The sequence below is a fragment of the Pelophylax lessonae genome (genome assembly GCF_965119305.1).
Source record: "Pelophylax lessonae genome assembly, chromosome: 4".
Classification (NCBI taxonomy): domain Eukaryota; kingdom Metazoa; phylum Chordata; class Amphibia; order Anura; family Ranidae; genus Pelophylax; species Pelophylax lessonae.
Window position 1 is genome coordinate 584,130,071 of NC_138771.1, and position 27,390 is coordinate 584,157,460.

Below are 27,390 nucleotides of genomic sequence, written 5' to 3' on the forward strand. Positions count from 1 at the left end.
TCCTCCTCTTTTGGACTGTCACCGGGTGGTGTACCTTCGTCTGAATCCTTGCCCCTGTGGGGTTACTTTTGACCTGTGTTCCATTTATTAGTGCCTCTGTGATTCGGCCACTCTTGTGTGCATGTGGATTGCTCTTTAGGTGACAGCAGTTTTTTCTGTTTTTTCTTTTGAGACTCGATTTTGTGAAGTTATACCCCTGTTACTCTATTATATGGCGCTTTCTTTGGGGTGACACCTCTTTTTCTAGTCATCCCATTCCCCTTTTTTTGAGTATGCTGTTTTGCCATTTGAGTACCGTTCACTTGTGAGCGAGTGGGTAAACTTTTCCATATCCATTTATCTTATCCCTTTTTTGGTTATACCTTTCCCTTGTTTTGTTTTGTTATTTACCCCTAGAGTAATTGCCTGTCTCTTGGAATCTCCACCATGCTCTTGAGACTGTGCTGGGAGACACAGCAAACCAATTGGCAATGGCACATATTGATGTGCCATCCTGGAGAAGTTGGACTGCCTGTGCAACCTCTATAGGGTTCAGGTATTGCATCATGGTACCAGTAGTGACACTGACCCTAGCCAAAAGCAAAACTAGTAAAAAACATTCAGAAAAGATGAGTAGGGAAAAAAATGTCAGAGGCCTCCACCTGTAAAACCATTCCTGTTTTGGAGGTCATCTCATTGTTGCCCATCTAGTGCACCAGTTGTTAATTTCATTAACACCAAAGCAGCTGAAACTGACTAACAACCCCCTTTGCTACTTAAAGCGGAGTTCCGCTCCCCTCCAAAAATTAAAAGACAGCAGCTACACATACAGTCAGTCAAGTTCCTCCAACCCAAACTCGCTCATCCATGTCTTTATGGACCTTGCTTTGTGCACTGGTCCAAATCATTTAGTGAAGGGAGCAACATGATTTGATGGGAGTGGGTCAGATGTGACACACAGCGCTGGTGGAACTTTTGGTGATTTATCTTAATAGGACATCACTGGGGTCCATTATTTCTGCATGGAATTATCATTTGTTAAGAGGACTGTTGTGGTGAGGTCAGTGGCTGGTGAGGCACTGGCTAGTATTAGAGCCAGATACACACAGGTTACATATTCACAAGTTAAATATTCGATTCTCATTATGTAGGCGATTGCCATTCTACTCGTTCTATTCATTTAACAAAAATATTTACAAATGCTGTCCCTTAAGGCTACATTCACACCTGAGCGTAGCGTTTTCGCACGTTTTTACCGCGATTTTTCCCGCGATTTTTACCGCGATTTTTACAGGTGTTTTTTGTGCAGGCGTTTTTAGATTGAATAGAGACCAATGGAAAACGCCTGTAATCTTCCCAAAAAGAAGCTCATGTACTTTTTTGAGCATTGGGCGTTTTGCTCACAGCGTCAAAACGCTCAGATGTGAACAGGGGCCATTGAAATGAATAGGATTTGTCTTGTTGGGCGTTTTGAGAGCTGATCCTAGAGCAGAAAAACTCCCCAAAAACGCCCCAAAACGCCTACATGTGAACGGAGCCTTAAGATGTTTTTCAGTCACCCTTTTTGTTGACGCTGGAAACAATATTACTAGCAAAGATGACAATAAAGATTGTAGAAAAAATAAAACATGTATCTTTATTTTCTGAAGCCAGAAAAATAACAATAATTTTCAGTAATAAACAAGTAAACAGGGTTATTTACTAAAAGGTGAAATGCCGGAAAATTTAAAACAAACGATAAAACAGTAAAACAGTCCAACTAAAAAAATATATAAATGGATTTTTGTAAAATCTTACCATTAAAATCCTTTTCTCTTAGCTCATTGACAGACGTAGTCCTCGGTGATACAGCACCTTCGGGTTATGTTGCCTCCACAGGAGTAGGACTAGACAGGAAATGAAAAATGCTCTGGCCACACCCCAGGGGCAGTCCCCGAGGGTATATCCTCTCTCTCTCCGCCACAGCAAATCAGTTATGTCACAAAAGCAGTGCTTAGAGAATTTAACCCAACCCAACTCAAAAACAGAGGGGTGGGTACTACGTCTGTCAATGAGCTAAGAGAAAAGGATTTTAGGGTAAGATTTTACAAAAATCCATTTTTCTCTATCGCTCATTGACAGACGTAGTCCTCGGTGATACAGCACCTTCGGGAAGTCCCAGAGCAGTATCACAAATGAGGGGTGGGAAAATGGAAATCAAATCCAAATCTAGAAGGCCCAACCGGTGCCAACTAGAAGTTTACAATGCTCATCCTTAATGATGAGACTCAACAAAAAAAATTTTCAAACAGAAAAAAAAACCCCCGAGGTAGTCCACCGGTCTCCTCAAATTGCGGCCTGCAAAACCTTGCGGCCAAATGAGGCATCCGCCGATGCCATCACATCAATTTTATAAAATTTTGTAAAGGTATGTACCAACGACCAGGTGGCCGCTTTACATACCTGGACCACTGACGCCTGATGGCGAAAGGCCCAGGAAGTACTGAGCGCTCGAGTGAAGTGCGCCCTAACAGGGAACGGAGGATTCCGACCCTTAATAGAATAAGCCTGTACCACCGTCTGACTGATCCATGTAGATATGGTCGCGGCAGACACAGGCAACCCCCTTCAAGGGCTATCCGTGATCACAAAAAGTAAGTCCGTCTTACGAAAACCACTTTAGGAAGGAAGGATGGATTCGGAAGAAGAACCACCTTATCCCTATGAACCACCAGATCTGGGGAACGACAGGATAATGCGGCCAGCTCTGACACCCTGCGTACAGAAGTAATGGCCACCAAGAAGGCCCCCTTCTGGGAATGTAAGCAAGGGAATCTCCCTAATATCTTCAAAGAGAAGTTTCTGAAGAACCGACCACACTAAATTAAGATACCAGGCGGTAAGGGTGCGCACACTGGCGGAGCCAGATGTCGCACCCCCTGGATGAAATTCCGCACCAAGGAATGATTAGCCAAAGGTTTCTTGAAAGAAGATTGCTAACGCCGAAAACCTGACCCTTGATCGTGCTCAAGGATAGTTTCTGCTCAACCCCTTGTTGCAGACAGACCAAAATTCGGGTCACCGAATAGGTCTGTGGGGGAAATCCAATAGATTCACACCATGCAATATAAGACTTCCATGTGCTGGAAGTCGCTTTCCTTGCTTTAACTGGAGGTAGGAATAACTGAAGCTGACACTCCCTTCTCCTTCAGTACCTGGGTCTCAATGGCCAGGCCATTAAGCCAGCGACTGTAAAGCAAGATGGAAGATCGGTCCCTGAGACCGCAAATCCTCCCTGAGATGAAGTCTCCAAGGAGCGTCCGCGACTAGCCTCGCCAAGTCGGCGTACCAGGCTCGACGAGGTCAATCTGGAATTTCCAGAATAACTGGAATTCCCTCCACCTCTATCCTGCCAAGAAGTTCCCGCAGCAACTTGAGAGGATGGAAGGCATGCCATAGCTGATACTGCCCCCACGGGGCGATCAGCGTTTCTGCTGCGTCTGCTAGAGGATTGTGGCGCGAGCTACAAACCTCCGCACCTTCCTGTTAGGCCAAGGTGCCAACAGATCCACATCCGGGATGTCCCAATGAAGGGACAGCTAGGGAAAAACCTCTGGATGAAGAGGCCATATGCGATTGGATCCGAATCGGGCTGCTCTAGAGCTGCTCGATCCAGTAAATCGGACAAAATCTGATCGCTCTCAGTTCCGATACCCTTATTGGTAATCTGGATACTATCGGAAGAAATGACTTCCCCTGGTTGAGCATCGGAGACTTCCTGGTCCGCTTGCTCAACCGGATCCGATTGTCCAGGGAATCGGAATTCTGATTCCATTAAAAAAGAATCTCCTTCAGGAGAATTCGGGTATGAGACTGGGTATACGGTACTGCCTCTAAGAAGGCCACCATCAGTCCCAGCCAATTGACGGACAGCAACATCCGAATCGTTGACTGAACCTTCTAGAGTTTCCCAGCAAGGAGAAACTCTTGCCCAGGATGTATCCAACCTTAGGCCCAGATAGTTCAGTCTTCTGGTGGGAACCAGGGATGATCTTTGGGAAAGCGAAAAAACGCTGATGTCCTGCGATGATGGGGATATAAAGATAGGCATCCTATATGTCTATGGACGCCAGGAAATCTCTTTGATGCAGGGAGGCCACCACTGTACGGATGGACTCTATTTCTTCCCAAGTCCAGATTTGGACGCACCTTGCCCTCTTTCCTGGGCATTGTGAATAGGTTTGAATAGAACCCCTGAAACCGTTCAATGTTAGAGGGGAAGAATCGCACCGGTGGAAGTGATCGAAACTCGATCCTGTGTCCTCCAGAAACCGATGAAGACATCCCCCCCCCACCCCAGAGATGGGTAGGGGCGCATCAGGCTATATTCTTCAGGCTTGGCTGAGCCGGACTTTTTGTTTACCCGACCAGCGCCCTTTGAAACCCCTCTAAAGGGGCTTTGGAGGGTTTTGCCTTATCGCCCGCCCTCGTGGAACGAACAATCTCTATATGAGCAGAAAAGGAAGGTCCTCGTTAGTTACGAGGTCTTTTTATCCTAACAGTCTGTGGCAAGACAGCAGGTGGTACCGTCTATCCTATAAAGAGGAATTCCTCAAACGGATAGCACCTAGCCATGCGTTTGGAAATAACAGGGGTTCGTTTCAAAACGACCCCATTTGGGTAAAGGAAAATCCTTCGCCCTTTTGGTAGGCTAACAAGTACCAAAAAGGAATCTCAGTCTCAGCTACCTCTGCCGGTGTAACCTCAAGACTAAAGGTTTCCCGGACGGACACAACTAGTGCATCCACCACTCTTGTGCTATGGCGGAGGCAGAAACGTGCTCCTCACTGCTGAGGAGATATTACCTGAGACAACAGCCCCCTAAGAGGGACCTGCAACTGCATTGACCAGTTCCGAATCCGTATCTGAAGTATCTGATAAACAATAGGGGTAGGCGGGGGTCGCTACTTGACCCCCGTCCCTGACAGGCCACCTCCACCCGGGATACCAAAGACTCAAAAACTGCCGATAATGCATTAAAAACAAGTGGGTTACTGGAGGGTCCTGCGGCCACCTTGAGGGGATCAGGTGGGGATACCTATGCGGCAGGGTCAATGATTATACAAGACACTTGCCAGCGACAAAAAATGACAAAGTAAAAAAAAAATTTTTTTTTTTTTTTTTTTTGTGTCCCCCAGTCGCAACAGCGCCCCTCAGTGTTACCTGCCTTTTTGGACCCCACAGAGAGAGAGACAAACCCCAAGGCTCTGAGATTGATAAAGAAATGTTCCGGGGGCGTGCCCGGAAGTGAGGATGTGAGTGTGGGCTGTGTATCTCCTCGCTGAACACCTCTCCCGCCGGAGCTGACAGAGACGCCGCGAGGACGCCCTAAAACAGCGGAGCTAGAGAGCCGGAACTTGGCTGTGATCCGACCGCCGACATCTGAGCAGCTCGTGCCTCGGGAGAGGAGAGAGGAGTAGCTGTTCCGTGTGCGGAGAGAGAGGTGGAACCCGGCTAGATCCCGCCGTTCGGAGCGTGGGCGGCCTGACCGGGTAGGGGACCGTGTCCCGGACCTCCCGCTAGGTGTCTCCGCCGCCAAGCTCCTTGCTGCTGGAGCACCCCGGGGTAACGGTGTGGAGAAGACAAGGAGAGTAGAAGGAGGAAATAGGACATCAACCTCTTGAGCTCCCGCACTGTAGAGAAAAGGAGGTGGGATACCCGGTTGGAAAAGCCGGCCCGAACAAGCACAAGATACCTATTGCAGGTCATTATATTATTTTAAAGCTCCTTAAGGTGAAGGATTTCCACCAGAGAAAAAGGACTGTATACCTACCGAAAGAGGACAGCTCCGAACGTGGGTGAGATAATACCTTTTTGTTCTTTTTCTATCTATATCTACCTATTTCCATTGCTTGTGGGATGGCCATAGACTGTGATATCCATAGCAGGTAAAGTGGAAGAAAAAGGAACTACATCCCCTCTGTGCTGGATACCTGTTTACCTCTTGGTGTTATTGAAATAAAGTCTACTAGAGGAATTATTGGAAACTGGGAGAGAACTGGTTATTGAACTAAAAAGGAAAGCATGACATTAACTAAAAAAAGGAAAGGAAAGAAAAACACGATAAAAGTCAAGATAAATAAACCAGAAGGAGAAATAGATAAATATTTTGCTAATAATCATAAAACGCCAAGGGAAGTAAAAATGGCAAGATGTGGAAACAGTGCCTTAACAAGCCCAGAGTCAGGGGATGTGCCGAGCTCTATGAATACTTCTCCTACCTCGGAGAATTATCTGGAAAGTCCGGAGATGAGACAAAGGGAGAATGAAATATCTTGTAACTATACACAGAGCTTGGAGTGCAGCGAGGAGTTAAAAGCTATGCTACAAGCTCTACCAACTAAAATAGACATAGAACAGATGGTGCATAAAATAGAGGAAGCACATCAGAGAGAAATGCAGGAAATTAAGAAAGAAATACAAAATATTTCGCAAGCTCTAGTAGAGGAATCAAAGGCCAGAAAAGATATTGAAGAGAGAGTAACATCATTGGAATTAACAAGAGACATACAAAGGGAGATAGATGAGAAGATACAATTACAGTTGGAGGAGATAGAAAACAGAAATAGACGTAATAACCTGCGCATAAGAGGCATACCTGAAACGGTGGGAAAAGAGAGATTATTAGAAGTAGCGGAAGATATTTTTAAACAGATCATGAAGGACAAATATCCGGAACAACTAGAGATAGAAAGAATACATAGAACCACTGGCCCCAGAAATAAGGATGAGAAAAGCCCAAGGGATGTGATCTGCAGACTATTTCACTACGTACATAAAGAAGGGATTTTAAGACTGGCATGGGAATCCCAGGATATAAAAGTGGAAGGAGGGATAGTTAGGATATATGCAGACATCGCCAGAGGAACATTGAGAAGAAGAACTCTTTTGAAACCGCTATTAGATCTGGCAAGAAAAGCAGGATGTACATACAGGTGGGGGTTCCCATTCTCTGTAACATTCCGTAGGAACGGACAGTATTAACCTTAGGACATATCAGGACAAGACGGCATTTTTCCGGTTTATTGAAACAGATCCTATTCAAATAGTGAATTGGCTGAACCGATTGCCCAGCGAAAAACCGTCAACATACCTTCAACAAAAGGAGAAAAGATCAGAGACACTATCAAGAGAAGAAAGAAGATAAAGAGACTTAACTATTAAGAGATTGTAGTGAGGTCCCCTTATGGGAATTAAAGGTTAATAATCTCCCCCCTTTTTTTTTTTTTTTTTTTTTAACACAATTTTTTAAATTTTTGATGGAAGTTATTCCTCTAACCACTAATTTTACGGGGGATCTTGGGATTTTCACATAATTTTGAAACTATGATGGAAGTTATTCCTCTAATCACTAATTTTCTGGGGGATTTTGGGGAGGGGTTCCCCCCTCCCCCCTTTTTTTTTTTTTTTTTTTTTTTTTTACACAAGTTAGAAACTATGATGGAAGTTATTCCTCTAATCACTAATTTTGGGGAGGGTCTTCCCCCCCCCCTTTTTTTTTTTTTTTTTTCTGAAACTATGATGGAAGCTATTCTTCTAAATTACTAAACTTATGGGGGATTGATAGATTAACAATTGGGGGGGAGGAAAGAAGGAGGGGATTGAATTAGTGAATTTGAAAATGTTGTGATGTTTATTATGTGATGAATGACGCTCAGGGGATCGGGGGGAGGGATGGTTGGGGAAGAGAGAGAAAGGAAGAGGGAGGTTACTCTCAAACCTGCTACCCTCCCACCTATCCCTAGGGCCATAAGTTAGACATTTTAATGTCCTTTGGTAATTTAATGAGAAGGGAAGGCCTCTATTTACTGGGGGAAACTGAAGAATATGAGGGGAAAAGGAAACTCCGGTAAATCTTAGAATAAAAAAAGGATAGAATAAGCACATAAAAAACGGCGGGAGGAGGTGGAGGAGAGTCCACAGAGAATCACTTCAGGGCACGACCCTATCTATAGAGTCACACAAGTGGCACGAAAGTGACCGTGTGAATTAAGGATAAGTTTTGTTATTATCCGAAACTACGGGGGAGAGGGACGCTCTCTTGTGGAGATCGTCCCCCTCAAACCCGTAGGAAGGGGGGTAAAGGGAGGGGTGGGGGCTTAGGGAAAGCGGAAGGGGTTTTTTTTTTTTTTTTTTTTTTTTTTTTTTCTTCTTCTCTTTCTCTCTCTCCTCTCCCTCTCTCTCTCTCTCTTTCCTCCTTTTGCTCGTTTTTGCGTCACGAGCTAAGGATGGAAAATATAAAGGTTGTATCATATAATGTCAAGGGACTCAATGTACCAGAAAAAAGACACATGCTATTATCTGACCTAAAGCAGTTACATACTAGTATAGCACTGATCCAAGAAACGCATTTCAGGACGGATAAACTACCTTTTCTTAAAAACAGAAATTTCCCTTATGCATATCATTCCACTTATACACAATCTAAAGCAAGAGGAGTCTCCATACTTATTGCAAACTCTGTCCCTTGGACTTTCCAAGATAAAATGCAAGACCCGGAAGGAAGATTTCTGTTTGTGAAGGGGAAAATAGGAGAAATACAAATAACAATAGCAACAATTTATGCGCCCAACAAAAGACAGGAAAGGTTCATAGCTAAAGTAATAGAGAAATCTATGAGGTTTTCAGAGGGACAGTTAATTATGGGAGGAGACTTTAATTGCCCATTAACACCAGCATTGGATATATCTACAGGGACATCGAATTTTTCAGCGGGAAGGAATAAAAAATTTTTAAAGACAATATATAAAGCTCAACTTATAGATGCATGGCGGTTACAACACCCCTCTGAAAAAGAATACACCTTTTTCTCTACGCCGCATAAGACTTATTCTAGAATTGATTTTTTTCTTATACCACATGCACAATTACAATCAGTTCAAAAAACAAGTATAGGTAGTATCACATGGTCAGATCACGCACCTATATCCTTGCTGTATAATTTGGGGGTGAATTCTACACAGGGGAGGAGCTTCTGGAGGCTAAACGAAAGTCTGCTACAAAAGGAAGAGATATTAAGGGAAGTTGAGAAAGAAATGAAAAGTTTTTTTGAAATAAATGAACAACCAGACTGTAAGATAGGAATACTCTGGGAGGCACATAAGGTAGTTGTGAGAGGACTCCTTATAAAACATGGAGCACGTATTAAAAAAGAAAGGAATGAGCAATTATCACAGCTATTGGGAAAACTTGGAGAACTAGAGATAGAACATAAGCGAAGACCAATAGATGTAACCTTGGTTGAGTTAAAATTAGTCAGGAAACAGATAACAGACCTGTTACAGTATAAAGCAAAAGCTGCATTACAAAGATGCTGCAAATTAAATTATGAGGCGGGAGATAAATGCGGGAAAGTACTGGCTAGAACTGTGCGTGAGCAGAGGACAAGAGCTTATATACCATCTATCACATCAAGAGAGGGAATTAAAAAGACTTTGCCAAAACAAATATTGAAAGAATTTGAGATATACTATACTTCTCTATATAATCTACAGGAGGCACCCCCTCAACAGCAAGATATGGATCAGTATCTGGTACAGTCACAGATGCCTAGACTCTCAGAGGAGGACCGGGAAAGTCTGGAAGCCGAGATTACACTAGAGGAAATAAAACAGGCAATTGGAGCCATGAATCCCGGGAAGGCGCCTGGCCCAGACGGCCTAACGGTACAATATTACCGGGTACTGTTCCATATCTTGGGACCGTATATGGCAAAGCTGTATAATGCATCAGGTCCAGAAGGGAAACTAGCGAGAGATACACTTACAGCTCATATCTCGTTAATATTAAAAGAGGGTAAGGACCCAGCGGCATGTGGCAGCTATAGGCCAATATCCCTATTAAATGTGGATTTAAAAGTACTGACTAAAATCTTGGCAAGTAGATTGGCAGAATTCCTTCCAAAATTAATACACCTAGATCAGGTAGGCTTTATGCCATCTAGAGAGGCAAAAGACAATACAACAAGAATCCTCAATTTGATGCAAGTAGCAAAAGAAAAAAAGATCCCTTATGTTGTGCTGAGTACGGATGCAGAGAAGGCATTTGATAGAGTGGGATGGCCGTTCCTGTTTTCCGTACTCAGACACATCGGATTAGGAAAAAATATGCTAGAGAAGATTACTAGGGTGTACACGGAACCGATAGCTAGAGTAAAGGCCAATGGGTTATTATCAGAAGCTTTCCCAATAAGAAATGGTACTAGACAGGGATGTCCCCTGTCACCCCTCCTGTTTGCCTTAACGGTGGAACCTTTTCTGTGCAGGGTCAGACTGAATCAGGATATTGAAGGGATAGAGGTAAAAAAAGTGCAATATAAAGTAGCTGCTTACGCAGATGATTTATTATTTTCCCTGACTAAACCGGGTATCTCACTGTCAAATCTCCTACAGGAATTTAGAAAATTTAATAACCTGTCCTATTTAAAGATTAACTATGGAAAATCAGAAGCAATGGGCGTAGGATTATCTATAGCTCAAATTAACCTATTAAGAGACAGTTTTGGTTTTAAATGGAAGAAGGACGCAGTGAGATACCTGGGGACTTATATACCAGCAAGGCTAATACAGGTGTTTGACCTTAATTTTTTACCACTTTTGGAAATGACTAGGAAACTACTTAAACAGTGGAATGGCGGGCTACATTCTTGGTTCGGTAAATGCAACTTATTAAAAATGATAGTACTACCTAAATTTTTATATCTATTACGTGCCTTGCCAGTCAAGATACCAAGCGCGTTTTTCAAGACAATACACTCTCTTTTTGTAAAGTATATATGGGCCCATAAAAGACCCCGCATAGCACGTAGAACTTTAACCCTACCGAAAAAGAATGGGGGCCTGGCTGTACCAGATGTCCGAGTCTATTATCTTGCAGCACATATGAGCAGGATATTGGATTGGTGGCATCATTCAGAAAATAAACTCTGGGTACAAATTGAACAGACTCAAACAGAAATAGACTTAAAGAGGGCGATATGGGTCTACCAGTGGTTACCTAAGGAGTTGAAAAATCACCCAATAATAGGAAATACACTGCGGATATGCTCGCATCCGAGCATATATAGTAAACTAACGAAGAAGGAATCACCTCTATTTCCAATATTAGGGAATCCGCAGTTTACTCCGGGCTTAGACTCCAGAAGCTTTATACAGCTGAGAGAAAAGAAACAGGAACAGGCTTCATCATTTCTTATACAAAATAACTGGGCTTCGATCAGTGAATTGCTGGAGAGAGATGGTGCATATAGCTTATCTTTCTGGCAAGCAGCGCAACTACATCATTTCCTGGACTCCATACAGGACTCAGAGAAGTATGGTAGAGCATTAACAAAATTTGAAAAGCTATGTGTAGAACCAGGGAAACTACTACGTACACTGTCAATCTCCTACGATTTACTGATGGAACCAGAAGAGCAAGTTAAACCTCAGTGGGTGGGAAAGTGGGAGAAGGATTTAGGGTTTGAGTTAACAGAAGGGCAGGTGCAGAGAATAGTGAGACTAACTTTTAAACCAGCAAGATGTACCAAGACTCAAGAGATGAACTATAAGTTCATGATGAGATGGTATATTACTCCTGAGAAATTGCATAATTGGTATCCAAGAGAAAACAGTGAATGCTGGAGATGTAAAAAAGAAATAGGTACGCTGGTCCATATTCTCTGGACATGCACAGAAGTTAAACCCTTTTGGGGAAGAGTAAAGGAGGTAATCCAGAAATTTACTGAAAATAGAATAGAGGAAAAACCAGCCCTTTTTCTGCTGCACTTGTCGGATATACCGACAAAGAGTTACGAAAACTCGATTGTCCCATTTTTGATAAATGCAGCAAAGGCATGTATACCGAGTAATTGGAAAAAAGCACACCCCCCCTCGATAGGAGAATGGGTAAATAGAGTAGAGGAAATAAGGAGAATGGAGGAGGTGATTGCATCCTCTCAGAATAGGCAGGGAAGATATAAGAAAATATGGGAGGAGTGGAGTCAATTCATAATCTCGGAAGAAGGGAAACAACTTACAATAGGATAAAGTAATCTGGAAAAACTTATTGATTGCTTTGATCACTTGAACATTGGCTATGGATGGAGGGGTGAGGGGGGGAGAGAGAGAGGAGGAGAGAAAACTTATGGGGGTTTTTCCTTTTTTTTTTTTTTTTTTTTTTTTTTGGGTTTTGATAGGGAGGAAGTCTTTGGCCCTATTTCCTGGGTAAAAGAGGCGGCTGCGCCCCTTAACATGCCTGCCGGCTCCTCCCCCTGGCTCCATGAGGTGTTTGAGTCACCTCAAACATGGCCGCCCCCATGCTGGAGACACGAGGCTACACCAAAATGGCGGCCTCACAACCCTTCACCCTCATGGTGGTCAGCGTGGTCGGAGGTACCGGACCCTAGCGGGCCGTATGCGGTCCGTGGCCGTCGGGAGGCATCTGCTTAGCTGGAGGAATGATCTGGAATGCAGTATACATGTATAGACATCGCCCTGTGGCTACTGACAGGTAGGATACCTTATACTATCACAGTAAAGTTCTAGTACTGCCACTGACTACAATCATTTACACATTTTTACAATTAGATTGTCAGCTCCCAAACCAAGCCTCCTGGCTTCTTGTACACAAAAATCACACTCAATTAGGGGGATCTGTGACATGTTGTAGGATAGAGGGGAACCCATCCTTACCATTACAGAGAGGGGCCCGCGTTCACCACAAGACCCGTCAGGGGGAAAGGGGGAACATACTACTCACCATACCGGAACCAGGCGGGCGCCAACTCCTGACAGTACCCCTCTCCACCTAGGTAGGAGGGCTGTCGACCAATACGGGCGCCGTGACTCATGGTCTTTGGCGTTTCAGCGAGACGTTTAACTCGCAGGGTCAGTCCCCATCCAGTGGGACTATGTCGCGGCCGACCCAGCGCGGAGCTATGGCCTGCACGCGCTTGTAGGCTGAACTGGGGTGACCACTGGATCTCAACATCCCGCCCGTCGCCCAGTTCAGCTTTCTTGCTTGAAGATCTCACAGGAACACTGGAGAAAAAAAGCTGTCTTAAAAAATTATTTTCTAAGAAAAAAATCCTGCCAGGACCGAAGATCCCAGCAAGGTATCTAGGTCCTTACTCCTGACTAGACAGAAAAAAACTGATTTGCTGTGGCGGAGAGAGAGAGGATATACCCTCGGGGACTGCCCCTGGGGTGTGGCCAGAGCATTTTTCATTTCCTGTCTAGTCCTACTCCTGTGGAGGCAACATAACCCGAAGGTGCTGTATCACCGAGGACTACGTCTGTCAATGAGCGATAGAGAAATAATGTTTGGGGGTTCTAAATCATTTTCTAGCAAAAAAATTATGATTTTTACTTGTAGGAGAGAAGTGTCAGAATTGGCCTGGGTGGCAAGTGGTTAATTTCCATAAGTAAGTAATATACAAATAATTATTATATACTAGACATTAAGCCCGTTAAATTAACGGGCGCTAGAACATACAGTATGTGGTCAAACATTTGTAAAAACAGACATGTTCCAGTTAAGCGAGAGCCTCTGTCAGCTCTGCATCCCTGTTGCCCTAGCAACGTCGAGGACATGCGCGGGGACTGACTGAGCAGCTCTCGCTTATCTCGTTCTTTTTTTCTAACAACGCGAGAACGGCATGACGTAGCCAGCTCTGTGCATAGCGTCCCTGTTGCCCTAGCAACATCGGGGACACGCGCAGAGCTGACTGAGCGGCTCTCGCTCGCCCGCCGCCACTTGTAACGGCCTCTGTCGCGAGCGCGCACCCGCCGCTTCATCAGTTTCGCCCGGTGTCATGTCAGATAATGCCTCCCGTCGAAGAATGCATCCGACGGACTGACGTCACTCCAGCTGACTGATCCGATCAGCTGTGCTGGCGGTGACGACACTGACATGCGCAGTTTGTCGGATGCACTATCCGACGGTAGATAGAGAGCGGAGGGGAGAGAATCTATTGTCAGATTCTGCCTCGCTCTCTGTTCTATCTATGGGGACGGATTGGATTACAGGGTATTCATTCTTATATGAGAAATGGCGGAATATTGTCTGATTAGAGAACACAAACACAGCTCTTGTCGGGGCACATTAAAGGGGAGTGCCCCAATAAGAGCTGTGTTTGTGTTCTCTAATCAGACAATATTCCCGCCATTTCTCATATAAGAATGAATACTCTGTAATCCAATCCGTCCCCATAGATAGAACTGCGCGAACAGCCATAGCCTGCCCAATAGAATTGCGTTCCTGCTATGAAGCTGCGCGCATGCGCAGATCGTCAGGCAGAAGCCGACGATTCTTCCCGCAGTCTCCCGTCGAAAAATGCATATGATGGACTGCGCATGCGCAATAATGACGTCAACCCCAGCTGAGCGGAGCAGTCGGCTGGAGTGACGTCAATTACCGCACATGCGCAGTCCGTCAGATGCATTCTTCGATGGGAAGCATTATCCGACGCTACACCGGCCGCCCGAAGTCTCTGCGCTCCAAGTCCCAACGGCTGTCCGTAGAGCACATGCGCAGTAGCGCAATCCCATGGACACAGGGACTGGACGCAAAGACACTTGTACTTTATATGTATAGATGGGATGGCGTTAGGAATGAAATGTAGATGTATAGAGGATGAATACCATCACACAGGACATACCCATACAAAGTATCCTTCACTCTGATCACCATCCCATGTCTGTGTGGAGGGTTTAGTAAACATTGTACAAAGTAATCAGGACCACTGGCAGAGGTAGGTGGTAAAGGTAGGTGGCAGAGAAGGCAGGTAGAAGGGGTAGGAAGGTGATGCTAGGCAGAGGTAGGTGACGCTAGAAGTAGGTAGGTGATGGTAGAAGTAGGTGGAAGAGGTGGGTGATGGTAGAAGTGGGTGGCAGAGGTAGGTAGGTGATGGCAGAGGTAGGTGGCAGAGGGAGGTAGGTAGTAGAAGTAGGTGATGGTAGAGGTAGGTGGCAGAGGTAGGTAGGTGGTAGAGGTAGGTGATGGTAGGGGTGGGTGGCAGAGGGAGGTAGGTGGTAGAAGTAGGTGATGGTAGAGGTAGGTAGGTGATGGTAGAGGTAGGTGATGGTAGAGGTAGGTGATGGTAGAGGTAGGCGATGGTAGAGGTAGGTGGCAGAGGTAGGTGATGGTAGAGGTAGGTGGCAGAGGGAGGTAGGTGATGGTAGAGGTAGGTGATGGTAGAGGTAGGTGGCAGAGGTAGGTGATGGTATAGGTAGGTGGCAGAGGTAGGTGATGGTAGAGGTAGGTGATGGTAGAGTTAGGTGGCAGAGGGAGGTAGGTGATGGTAGAGGTAGGTGGCAGAGGGAGGTAGGTGATGGTAGAGGTAGGTGGCAGAGGTAGGTGATGGTAGAGGTAGGTGGCAGGGGGAGGTAGGTGATGGTAGAGGTAGGTGATGGTAGAGGTAGGTGGCAGAGGTAGGTGATGGTAGAGATAGGTGGCAGAGGTAGGTAGGTGGTAGAGGTAGGTGATGGTAGAGGTGGGTGGCAGAGGGAGGTAGGTGGTAGAAGTAGGTGATGGTAGAGGTAGGTGGCAGAGGGAGGTAGGTGATGGTAGAGGTAGGTGAGGTAGAAGGGGTAGGTGAGGTAGAAGGGGTAGGTAGGTGATGCTAGGCAGAGGTAGGTGACGCTAGAAGTAGGTAGGTGATGGTAGAAGTAGGTGGTAGAGGTGGGTGATGGTAGAAGTGGGTGGCAGAGGTAGGTAGGTGATGGCAGAGGTAGGTGTCAGAGGGAGGTAGGTGGTAGAAGTAGGTGATGGTAGAGGTAGGTGGCAGAGGTAGGTAGGTGGTAGAGGTAGGTGATGGTAGAGGTGGGTGGCAGAGGTAGGTAGGTGGTAGAAGTAGGTGATGGTAGAGGTAGGTAGGTGATGGTAGAGGTGGGTGATGGTAGAGGTAGGTGGCAGAGGTAGGTGATGGTAGAGGTAGGTGGGAGAAGTAGGTGATGGTAGAGGTAGGTGGCAGAGGTAGGTGATGGTAGAGGTAGGTGGCAGAGGTAGGTGATGGTATAGGTAGGTGATGGTAGAGGTAGGTGGCAGAGGGAGGTAGGTGATGGTAGAGGTAGGTGATGGTAGAGGTAGGTGGTAGAGGTATGTTATGGTAGAGGTAGGTGATGGCAGAGGTAGGTGATGGTAGAGGTAGGTGGCAGAGGGAGGTAGGTGATGGTAGAGGTAGGTGGCAGATGTAGGTGATGGTAGAGGTAGGTGGCAGAGGTAGGTGATGGTAGAGGTAGCTGGCAGAGGTAGGTGATGGTAGAGGTAGGTGGCAGAGGTAGGTGATGGTAGAGGTAGTTGGATGAGGTAGGTGATGGTAGAGGTAGGTGGCAGAGGTAGGTGATGGTAGAGATAGGTGATGGTAGAGGTAGGTGATGGTAGAGGTAGGTGGCAGAGGTAGTTGATGGTAGAGGTAGGTGGCAGAGGTAGGTGATGGTAGAGGTAGCTGGCAGAGGTAGGTGATGGTAGAGGTAGGTGGCAGAGGTAGGTGATGGTAGAGGTAGGTGGATGAGGTAGGTGATGGTAGAGGTAGGTGGCAGAGGTAGTTGATGGTAGAGGCAGGTAGGTGTCAGTGGGGTACGGTGTCCTGAGTAATGATCGCTATGCCGGTGTCCTGTCGGATAATGCCTCCCCGCCTCTTCTCAATCAGCTGGACGTGTGTGCGTCTGTGACTGATATCGATACCGGGCTGTGTGTCGGTGAGTGTTGTGCGACTGACAGTGTTGGGCAACTGAGAGTGTTGTGCGACTGACAGTGTTGTGCGACTAACAGTGTTGTGCGACTGACAGTGTTGGGCAACAGAGTGTTGTGCGACTGACCAGGCTGTGCGACTGAGTGTGGTGCGACTGAATTGGGCTGTGAGAATGTGAGTGTTGTGCAACTGAGTGTCAAGTGAGTGAAACGGAGTACCAGAGGGTGAGAAGGTAGAGTTAGGAAGCCAGGAAATAGCCACATAGGATAGACTTAAATCACTGAATCCCCATTAGATTAGATTAGTAGGTACAATGCCCGGCGGGTGTGGAGATGCGACTCGGTGTACATCTTGTGATATGTATGCGTTCCTCGGTCATGCGATCGAGGGCGAATACAAATGCACAAAATGTAAGCAAGTTGCTTCCCTGGAAGCTCAGGTCCTGAATCTAGGGAAGCAGCTGGCAACACTAAGACGAATGTCCATACCGGAGGAGAGCCAGGATCGTACCAGTCAGGTGCAGGCAGGGGTCTGCACAGAGGTAGGTGGAGTGTCGGAGGTGCAGGCATCAGAGCAGAGTAGAGGGGTGACAGTTAGGAGGGGTAGAAGGGAACAAGGCAAGGAGGCTGATCCTGGGCTGGAGCACCCCAATAGATACACCCCGTTGTGTGATGTTGGGGAAACCAGCCAGGGACCAGCATTGCTGGAGCAGAGCGACGCCCCTAGCTGCCAGGGGAAGAACTCCTCCAGTGAGGCCGGGAGAAAGGGAAAGGAAAGACAGGTGCTGGTGGTAGGGGACTCAATTATTAGAAGGACAGATAGTGTAATCTGTGACAAAGAGCGTGTGCGCCGAACAGTCTGTTGTTTGCCGGGCGCTCGGGTTCGGCACATCGTGGATCTGGTGAACAGATTATTGGGTGGGGCTGGGGAAGACCCAGCTGTCATGGTACACGTGGGTACCAATGACATAGGCAGAGGAAGATGGAGAGTCCTAAACGATTTCAGGGACTTAGGCGCTAAGTTGAGGAGAAGGACCTCCAAGGTAGTATTTTCCGAAATACTACCTGTACCTCGAGCCACACCAGAGAGGCAGCGGGAGATTAGGGAAGTTAACGAGTGGCTGAGGAGCTGGTGTAGTAAGGAGGGTTTCGGGTTCCTGGAGAACTGGGCTGACTTCTCAGTCGGCCACCGGCTCTTTGGTAGGGACGGATTGCACCTAAATGGGGTGGGTGCAGCCGTACTGGGTGCGAGGATGGCCACAAAGTTAGAGGGGCTTTTAAACTAGGGAATGGGGGGGAGGGTACAGATGTAGAATTAGCCAGTGGAAAGCAAGATTCAGAGGGCAGAAATGGGGGCAATAGCGGTAGGGTGTTCGGAGCTCCTATACCCAGGGGGGGGGGGTATGGGGAAAAATCACAAGAGCAGCCCAAAAACATCAAATGAGGATATTTGTAACCGGTCAAAATTACGAGGTTTGTATACCAATGCCAGAAGCCTGGCCAACAAGATGGGAGAGCTGGAGCTGCTGATGTTTGAGGAGGACTTAGATTTTGTGGGGATAACTGAGACTTGGTTTGACAGCTCTCATGACTGGATGGCGACCATTCAGGGGTATTCCCTTTATCGCAGAGATAGAGAAGGTAAAAAAGGGGGAGGGGTATGTTTGTATATTAAGAATAGTATACAGGTAAATATGAGGGATGATATTAATAATGGAGCTAAGGACGAGGCAGAATCCATATGGGTAGAGCTTCAAAGGGAAGGCACGGTGGGGAAGGTAATATTGGGTGTATGCTATAGGCCCCCCAACCAGAGGGAGGAGGGGGAGGCAGACCTCATTTAACAGATAGGATTGGCAGCAAGGATGGGAAATGTCATTATAATGGGGGACTTTAATTATCCTGATATAGACTGGGCAGAAGGAACCGCACAATCAGCCAAGGCTCGGCAGTTCCTAAATGTTTTGCAGGACAATTTCATGGGTCAGATGGTGAATGCACCGACAAGAAACAATGCGGTACTTGACCTACTGATTACTAACAATACAGACCTGCTCACTGATATAGAAATACGGGCCAACTTAGGAAACAGTGACCATAGGTCAATAAGTTTCAGTATTAATTACAGTAATAGGAAGCACAAGGGTAATATTAAGACGCTGAATTTCAAAAGAGCCAATTTCCCAAAACTGCGCTCGCTGCTAGAAAATATCAATTGGGATAGAACCCTGGGAACAAAGAACACGGAGGAAAAATGGGAGTGCTTCAAGAGCATACTAACCAGTGCATTCCAAAGGGAAATAAATTTAAAAGAGCAAAGCTAAACCCTGGGTGGCTAAACTCCAACATAAAAATGCATATTAATACTAAAGAAAAGGCCTTCAAAAAATACAAGACTGAGGGGTCATTGGCAGTATTTAAGCATTACAAAGAGTGTAATAAGAAATGTAAAGATGAAATCAGGGCGGCTAAAATAGAACATGAGAGACATATAGCGGAGGAGAGTAAAAAGAACCCCAAGACGTTTTTTAAGTATATAAACAGTAAGAAAGCGAGGCCAGAACACATTGGCCCCATAAAAGATGTCAAAGGAAATATGGCCACTGAGGACAGAAAAAAGGCGGAAGTGTTAAATAATTTCTTCTCTTCAGTCTTCACAAAAGAATCGGGGGGCTACACGAACCTAGCTTGTAAGGCCGAACTAAACAACACACCTCAGGAAATACCGCCATGGCTAACAGAAGATAGACTTAAAACTAAACTAGAGAAACTTAACATAAATAAATCACCGGGACCGGATGGCTTGCACCCGAGGGTTCTGAAAGAGCTCAGCCAGGTGATTGCCAGACCATTATTCTTGATCTTTAAGGATAGTTTACAGACGGGTATGGTGCCAGCTGATTGGAAAAAAGCCAACGTGGTACCAATATTTAAAAAGGGGCCGAGATGTATCCCGGGTAACTATAGGCCGGTCAGCCTAACATCTGTAGACTGCAAGATTTTGGAGGGGATGTTAAGGGACCACATACAAGACTTTAGTAATGAAAACTGTATTATTAGTAGTAATCAGCATGGATTCATGAAAAATCGTTCTTGCCAAACCAATCTATTAACCTTCTACGATGAAGTGAGCTGCCACCTAGATAAAGGGAAGCCTGTGGATGTGGTGTATCTGGACTTTGCAAAGGCCTTTGACACCGTTCCCCACAAATGCTTACTGTACAAACTAAGGAAGGTAGGTATGGACCATAGGGTGAGTACCTGGATAGAAAACTGGCTCCAGGGGAGAGTACAGAGGGTGGTGATTAATGGGGAGTACTCGGATTGGGCGGGTGTGGAAAGTGGGGTCCCCCAGGGTTCTGTCCTGGGACCAATCCTGTTTAATTTATTCATAAATGATCTAGAGGAAGGGATATCTAGTACAATCTCAGTATTTGCGGATGATACTAAACTAAGCATGCCAATATCTTCTATGCAGGATGTGGAAACCTTACAAGCGGACCTGAACAAAATAACGGGGTGGGCAACTACATGGCAGATGAGGTTTAATGTTGAAAAATGTAAAGTAATGCACTTGGGGGCCAGAAACCAGAAAGCAAGCTACTCACTAGGGGGGAACCTCTGGGTGAGTCTAGGATGGAAAAGGACTTGGGGGTACTGGTAGACAACAGGCTTGGCAGTGGCATGCAATGCCAAGCCGCTGCAAGCAAAGCCAACAGAATACTGGGATGTATAAAAAAGGGGATTCACTCCAGAAATAAAGAGATTATTCTCCCGCTCTACAAGACTCTGGTCCGGCCACATTTGGAGTATGCTGTCCAGTTCTGGGCACCGGTCCTCAGGAAGGATGTGTTGTAATTGGAAAGAGTCCAGAGAAGGGCAACAAAAATAATTAGGGGAATGGAGGACATCAGCTATGAGGAAAGACTACAAGCACTGAACTTATTCTCTCTGGAGAAGAGACAATTGAGGGGGATATGATATCAATGTACAAATACTGTACTGGCGATCCTAGCATAAGGAACAAACTATTCAGAGAGAGGAGATACAATAAGACACGTGGCCATTCACTAAAATTAGAGGAAAGGCGGTTTAACCTTAAAATGCGTAAGGGGTTCTTCACTGTAAGAGCGGTAAGGATGTGGAATTCTCTTCCACAAGCAGTCGTATCAGCTGGGAGCATTGATAGTTTCAAAAAACTATTAGATGGGCACCTTGGAGACCACAACATACAGGGGTATACAATGTACGGTTAAAAGCAAACACACACACATCATAGGTTGAACTGGATGGACTGATGTCTTTTTTCAACCTCACTAACTATGTAACTATGTAACTATGTAACTATGATACCGATGCCGATGCCGATACCGATCACCTAGCAGCGTCACCCGTACTCACTGAGCACGTGATCGGAACGCCAGCCAATCCTGAGGAGGATGCTGACAGGTGGGCGGGGATCCGCTCCTGTACACGCCCACCCAGCGCCAGCCGCCCGGCCGCCAGAAGTCTCTGCGTCCCAACGGCTGTCCGTGGGGCACATGCGCAGTAGCGCAATCCCACGGACACAGGGACTGGAGTGGACGCAGAGACACTTGCATTTTATTAATATAGATTGTTTTTAAGGTAATTTACTATATTTTCAAAAACTGTACTCAAGCAGGTGGCTTAACGGACAAATGACTTAAGTTTGAAGATATAACTTCAAACCAGTAATTTCACAGTAAATAGATAAAAAATGAATGAGGCTATAACATATAGTATAATAATATATTATTTTGCTTGATTAAAAAAGTATCTTTTCAGCAGCAGCAGATTCTCCCTCTTAACTGTGTGAGAAAAACATGGGATTATGGGTAAATCTTATACCCATAAACCCATGTTTTTTCCTTGTAGTTAAGAGGGCTGGGCTCGAAGGGAGCCATTGTCTTTTAGGCACATGCCCCCTTCTATAACACTGCAGTGAGAGGAGAGCCTCCACTGCAGCATTTTTATTGGACAGGTGCTTTACCATTGGTCCAAGGCTTCAAGCTATCCATTGAGCCCAGAGCATCTGACAAGAAGTCAGAGGCAATGTGAGCTCATCCTCTGTCTTCTGCAAACAGCGTGTGCCAGCTTGTATTTAAACTGGCCGTGCTGTATGCAGTTTCTGACAGGCTACGCGCGGAGCCCCGTATCTCCGGAGCCATAGATGCTAAGAGCCCCTAATTTTGACCAGTGGTGGAGTAAGACTCGATCTACCTACTACTTTGGGGTCTTTGTGACCCTAGGTCACCGTGCTACGACCCCCAAAGCTCCATCTTTTGTTTGCTTCACCTGCTACCCCTGACTGCACGTCCCTGCTGTAGATTCACAGTAGTTAAGACCCCATTCACACTAGCGCGACTTGTCAGGCGACTTGGTCGCCTGGCAAGTAGTGGTGGGTCGCCTGCCATTGATTAGCACAGGACCCGTTCTAATAGGAGTGACACAAGTCGCTCCGAATTAGAAAAAGGGTCCTGTACTACTTTGGGGTGACCTGGAGGCGACCTGCATTGACATCAATGATATGAAGTCCGTGCATGTCGCGCCGAGGTCGCGGTGCACGCTGTGCACCGCGACTTCACAGGTCGCCCCAGCAAGTAGCGTCGCCCCTATGTGAACGGGGTCTTACACTTTTATTTACCTAATTTTATTAGTAAAACACAAGTTACAATGTTTCAAAGAGAGTTAGCCTTCAAATTACAGGTTAAATGTCTCGCAAGGTATTCTACATAGCAAGGTGGTGTGTTCCACCTATACTCATCTTCATCTTCATTCCAAAGCTGTCCCCAGCAGTATTTTCCTTTCAACACTAGAGTCATTCAACCTAGAAGACTAATGATATACTGTGAGTGCTGGGTGTCATGGACCCACTCCCTAAGGCCGGTCATAGACAGTTTGAATGATATATGGGCAGGCTGAATGTACCAGGTTGAACAACTTGAGTACAACCAGCCTGGCGGATTTTACAGTCAATTATCGCTAGCGGTTGGTACAGCTACTAGCAATAATCACTGTCACTGTCTTCTCCTGGCGGGGACAGCTTCCCACAATGGCTCATCAGCGAGAGGGATTCCCCTGTCAACACTGTCTGCATTGATAAGGGGATCAAGTCATGCTTGCAGGAAAGAGATTGGTTCCATGTATGGCCTGCCTAAGAGAAGGGCACCATGGCACCTTGCATACATAGTGTAATGATGCATAGATCAGCACTGATATCATCAACTCAGCGCAGCTCTCTGCATCAGCGAGGATCAGTGGGGATTACCCAGTATTGAAGAAAAGACAAATAGGACCCAGTACATCACATTAATAATCTGAAGAGATCTGGGAAATGGAAGTAGATATATATATATATATATATATATATATATATATAAAAACATACAATACATAGTATGGGGTCTCCTGGGGATAGAAACTGAGCGGGGATGGAACCAAGTTGGAAATGGGGGTGCATGACAAGAATTCTCAAAATATGCAAAAAATAATCCTGTTCTTTAGCAATAAAAAAATAGACCCCCACCATCTACCTAAAATTGGAAGCAATGAGACCCTAAGAAACTTCAAAAAACATTAGTGTATAATCGAAAAAGAATCCATCAGGTATATCATAGGTAGTATTCTACTTTCAACTCCTTGTTAATTCTTACCTGAAATGACACTCCTCCGGAATACTCGTCATACCCGTAACTCATTTGCCGTCTTGATCTTCTTTTTGAGTTCATTCCCTCAGCCCATTTCTGAACCTGACGACAAAGTTTGCATACATTATACCTACATTCACATAATTGTTTAGCTATCAACAAATCTTTCTTTACTTCATAGATCAGGAGCTTTGTATATAAAGACACAGCAACTAAATCCCTTTTGTGAAATCTGTCCCTTTGCTTATGAACAAAGTCATGTGACCATCAGGTCATCACTGTCAATCGCATGGCTTTGTTTAGCATCTAGGAGTTTGAGTTAGGGTTAGTATTAGGATTTCTCTGTTCCTCAACATTACAGATTGTGTGAATCTGCCAAGGATTAACCACTTGCTTACTGGGCATGTATACCCCCTTCCTGCCCAGGTCAATTTTCAGCTTTCAGCATTTACGTATTTTGAATGACAATTGCGCGGTCATGCAACACTGTACCCAAACAAAATGTTTTAATCATTTTTTTCACACAAATAAAGCTTTCTTTTGGTGGTAATCACCACTGGGTTTTTTATTTTTTGCTAAAGAAACAAAAGGAGACAGAAAATCTTGAGAAAAAAAAAAGAAAAAAGGTTTCATAGTTTGTTATAAAATTTGCAAACAGATAATTTTTCTCCTTCACTGTTGTGTGCTGATGAGGCAGCACTGATGGGCATTGATAGATGGTACTGATGAGCACTGAGAGGTGGCATTGATGGGCACTGATAGACGCCACTGATGGGTGGCATTGATAGGCACTGGTAGGCGGCACTGATAGGCAGCACTGATGGGCACTGATATGTGACACTGGTGGGCACTGTTTGGCAGCACTGGTGGGCATTGATATTTGGCACTGGTGAACACTGAAGGCACTGATAGGTGGGCACTGATAGGTGGCACTGATAGATGGCACTAGTGGGACTAATTAGGAGCACTGGTGGGCACAGATTGGGACCGATGTCCCTGTAACAGAAGCAGTACGCTGATCATGAGGAGAAAAAAAGCTGATAACCAGCTTTTGCTTACTTCCGTGATCAGCTGTCATTGGCACCTTACCCTGCACTGTGATCCACTGAATACGAAGAACTCGACAACCACAGACCGTGCCACCTGTTCGCCGCAGGGGGTGAGAAAGCAGTGCGATCACAGGAGGACTTCTACTGATGCCCTCCCAGCACTGGAAGCCCACGCTGTAGCCATCTTTCAGCTATAGCAGGGCGGAAAGTGGTTAACTAGCCAAGCGTTTAGCGATTTGAAAAACAATAAAATAAAGTTTAGCAGCTCTGAAGTTAATGGAGGGCAATTCTGGGCATTGCCATGGGGGGGGGGGGGGGACATGTACCAATACAAATTAGAAAAAAAATAACATATCAGTAAGGAGAGGGTCACGTGGCTTTGAGGGCAACATTGAAAATTCACAAATCCATTACATAACATGCTTGGGGATTCCTTAAAGCTGCATATGGTGTAACGGAACAGTATGATTTCCACGTACAGTCTCAATGACAGCATACTCTGGCAGTGCATATTATCAGGGGTCATTTTTGTTCTTTTACATTTAGCTTCACTTACCTTACCTATAGCAGCAGAAATCTGAATAATTTCAGTTTACAAGGGAAAGGCTTTTGTTCAGGTAGTTTTAGCAGGGACACATGCTTTTTCAGCAAGTGATAATAGGCCTGCTTTGGAATTGGCCAGCTGTTCACTAATTTAAACCTGTCCTGCTCCTAGCCAACTATATAAAACTTTCATTAGGAATTAAGAGCCGGCAGATGATACAGCAATGTACGACTGGCAACCAGCAGGACATTTTTAATGAGGAAAAATAGGCCTAAACATATGTAGCAGGCATGCTGTCCCTGAATTATGTGAAAAACTCAATGTAGACTACAATGTAAAAGTATTCATTATGCAATTCCTTGTTTTGGCCACAAGATGGAAGTATGTAGATGTAGTCTTTTCCCCTAGTGCTCAGTGCTAGGACAGGTGCATTATTTCCTGCCAGCAGAATTTCTTTCAAAAAGCAGAGCATTCTGGGACTATCTCAGAGCTCATAGGATATCTCAGAGCTCATAGGCTACCTCAGAGCCCATAGGCTATCTCACAGGCCATAGGCTATCTCACAGCCCATAAGCTATCTCAGAGCTCATAGGATATCTCAGAGCTCATAGGCTATCTCAGAGCTCATACGATATCTCAGAGCTCATAGGCTGTCTCAGAGCTCATAGGCTATCTCAGAGCCTATAGGCTATCTCAGAGCTCATAGGATATCTCAGAGCCCATAGGCTATCTCAGAGCTCATAGGCTATCTCAGAGCAGCTCATAGGCTATCTCAGAGCCCATAGGCTATCTCAGAGCTCATAGGATACCTCAGAGCCCATAGGCTATCTCAGAGCTCATAGGATATCTCAGAGCTCATAGGATATCTCAGAACCCATAGGCTATCTCAGAGCTCATAGGATATCTCAGAGCCCATAGGCTATCTCACAGCCTGTGGGTCGGTTACATTGTGATATATTTGTATTGCATACTTCTTTTGTGCTTGGTTGCCAAATATCAGGATTTACTACCAGTAACTAACGACTTATCTCAGTTATTACTGTCTTATTTGCTACCAAGCCTGATAGTAAACTATTTATTTGATCTTCTACAGCAGGTAAACCCAACCCCCAGGCTGTCGACCGGTGCCAGTGCAAGGCCTTTTGATGAACGGGCTGCACATCAGGAGATGAGCAACAACCGCAGTCTGCACAGGGCTATCACAGACCGCGCTCGCCACTCACCTCCTGCTGTGGGGCCATGCCTGTGTGTCCTCCACCCGCTTAGCCGACGTTGTAATCCAATCAGCAGGGCAAGGGGCGGGTGAAGCTGCAGATCAGAATGCTGCCTGCTGCCACCTGCTCTGCGGATAACTGCAGCTCCCCGCCCTCTGCTTTTTGAGAAATCCTTTTCATCTCTGAAATATTACAAGGATGTGCAGGACACATTGCTACAGATAAACAGGTACAAATTATGTAGGAGGATTTGTTTCAGCTCTGTGTATCACCTTAGGCTAATCCCTTTGCTGGATATATGTAAGAGTTTACAACCATTTTAAGAAACTGTAGATGACACAGCACTAACAAATGACCAGTAGCAGGATCATTTTAATTAGCAAAACTAGGCCCTAATTTACTACACACAAAAGGGGGAAAAGAGGGAAATTTACTGAAACTGGAGCACATGCAATCTAGTGCAGCTGTGCATAGTAACCAATCAGCTTCTAACTTCAGCTTTGACAATGAAACCTGGAAGCTGATTGGTTACTATGCACAGCTGCACCAGATTCTGTGTGCTCCAATTTTAGTAAATCTCCCCCAAAGAGCGCAGAATTAAGATGCTGCAGAGTATATAGCAGCAGCAAGACAGCTTTAAAAAGGGATACTGGGTTCCATTCACAAAACATCTTGTATGCGGTATTTAGGTGTCCCAACAAATTTTCCCCAAATATTGCATGCGATCCTGAAATTGTCATTTCATTATACTGTTCTGCGGTATTAAACACTCAAAACTGTCAGTAAATATTGCACGAAAAGGGGTTAAAGTCAGTTCATAGAAGGAAATAAATAATTAAATGCATGTCTATTTTTTCTGGTCATTTCGCCAGATTTGTGGAGACTTTTTTTGTGAATATACAAGCATACATATAATTTGCTGCAAGAAACCTCCCAATCACTCCAAACATAATACAATGTACATGCATATCACAGTGGACCAATCCCTTGTTAGAACATACCTCATATATAGTGGGAATACTTTACATATTCACAAATATTTTTAGAGATACACTATATTACCAAAAGTACTGGGACACCTGCCTTTACACACACATGAACTTTAATGACATCCCAGTCTTAGTCCGTAGGGTCCAATATTGAGTTGCCTCACCGTTTGCAGCTATAACAGCTTCAACTCTTCTGGGAAGGCTGTCCCCAAGGACAGGAGGAGTGTGTCTATGGGA

At 45.4% G+C, this 27,390-nt stretch overlaps 1 protein-coding gene across 1 annotated transcript in view; it reads right to left on the reverse strand.

The window, feature by feature from the left end:
- Positions 1-27,390, reverse strand: part of LOC309554178 (uncharacterized protein) — a 61,692-nt gene that overhangs the window by 13,830 nt on the left and 20,472 nt on the right. Inside the window, exon 5 of the mRNA XM_082255798.1 lies at positions 23,364-23,459. Within this exon, the coding sequence (XP_082111924.1) occupies positions 23,364-23,459 (96 nt within the window). The remainder of the gene's footprint in view (positions 1-23,363; positions 23,460-27,390) is intronic.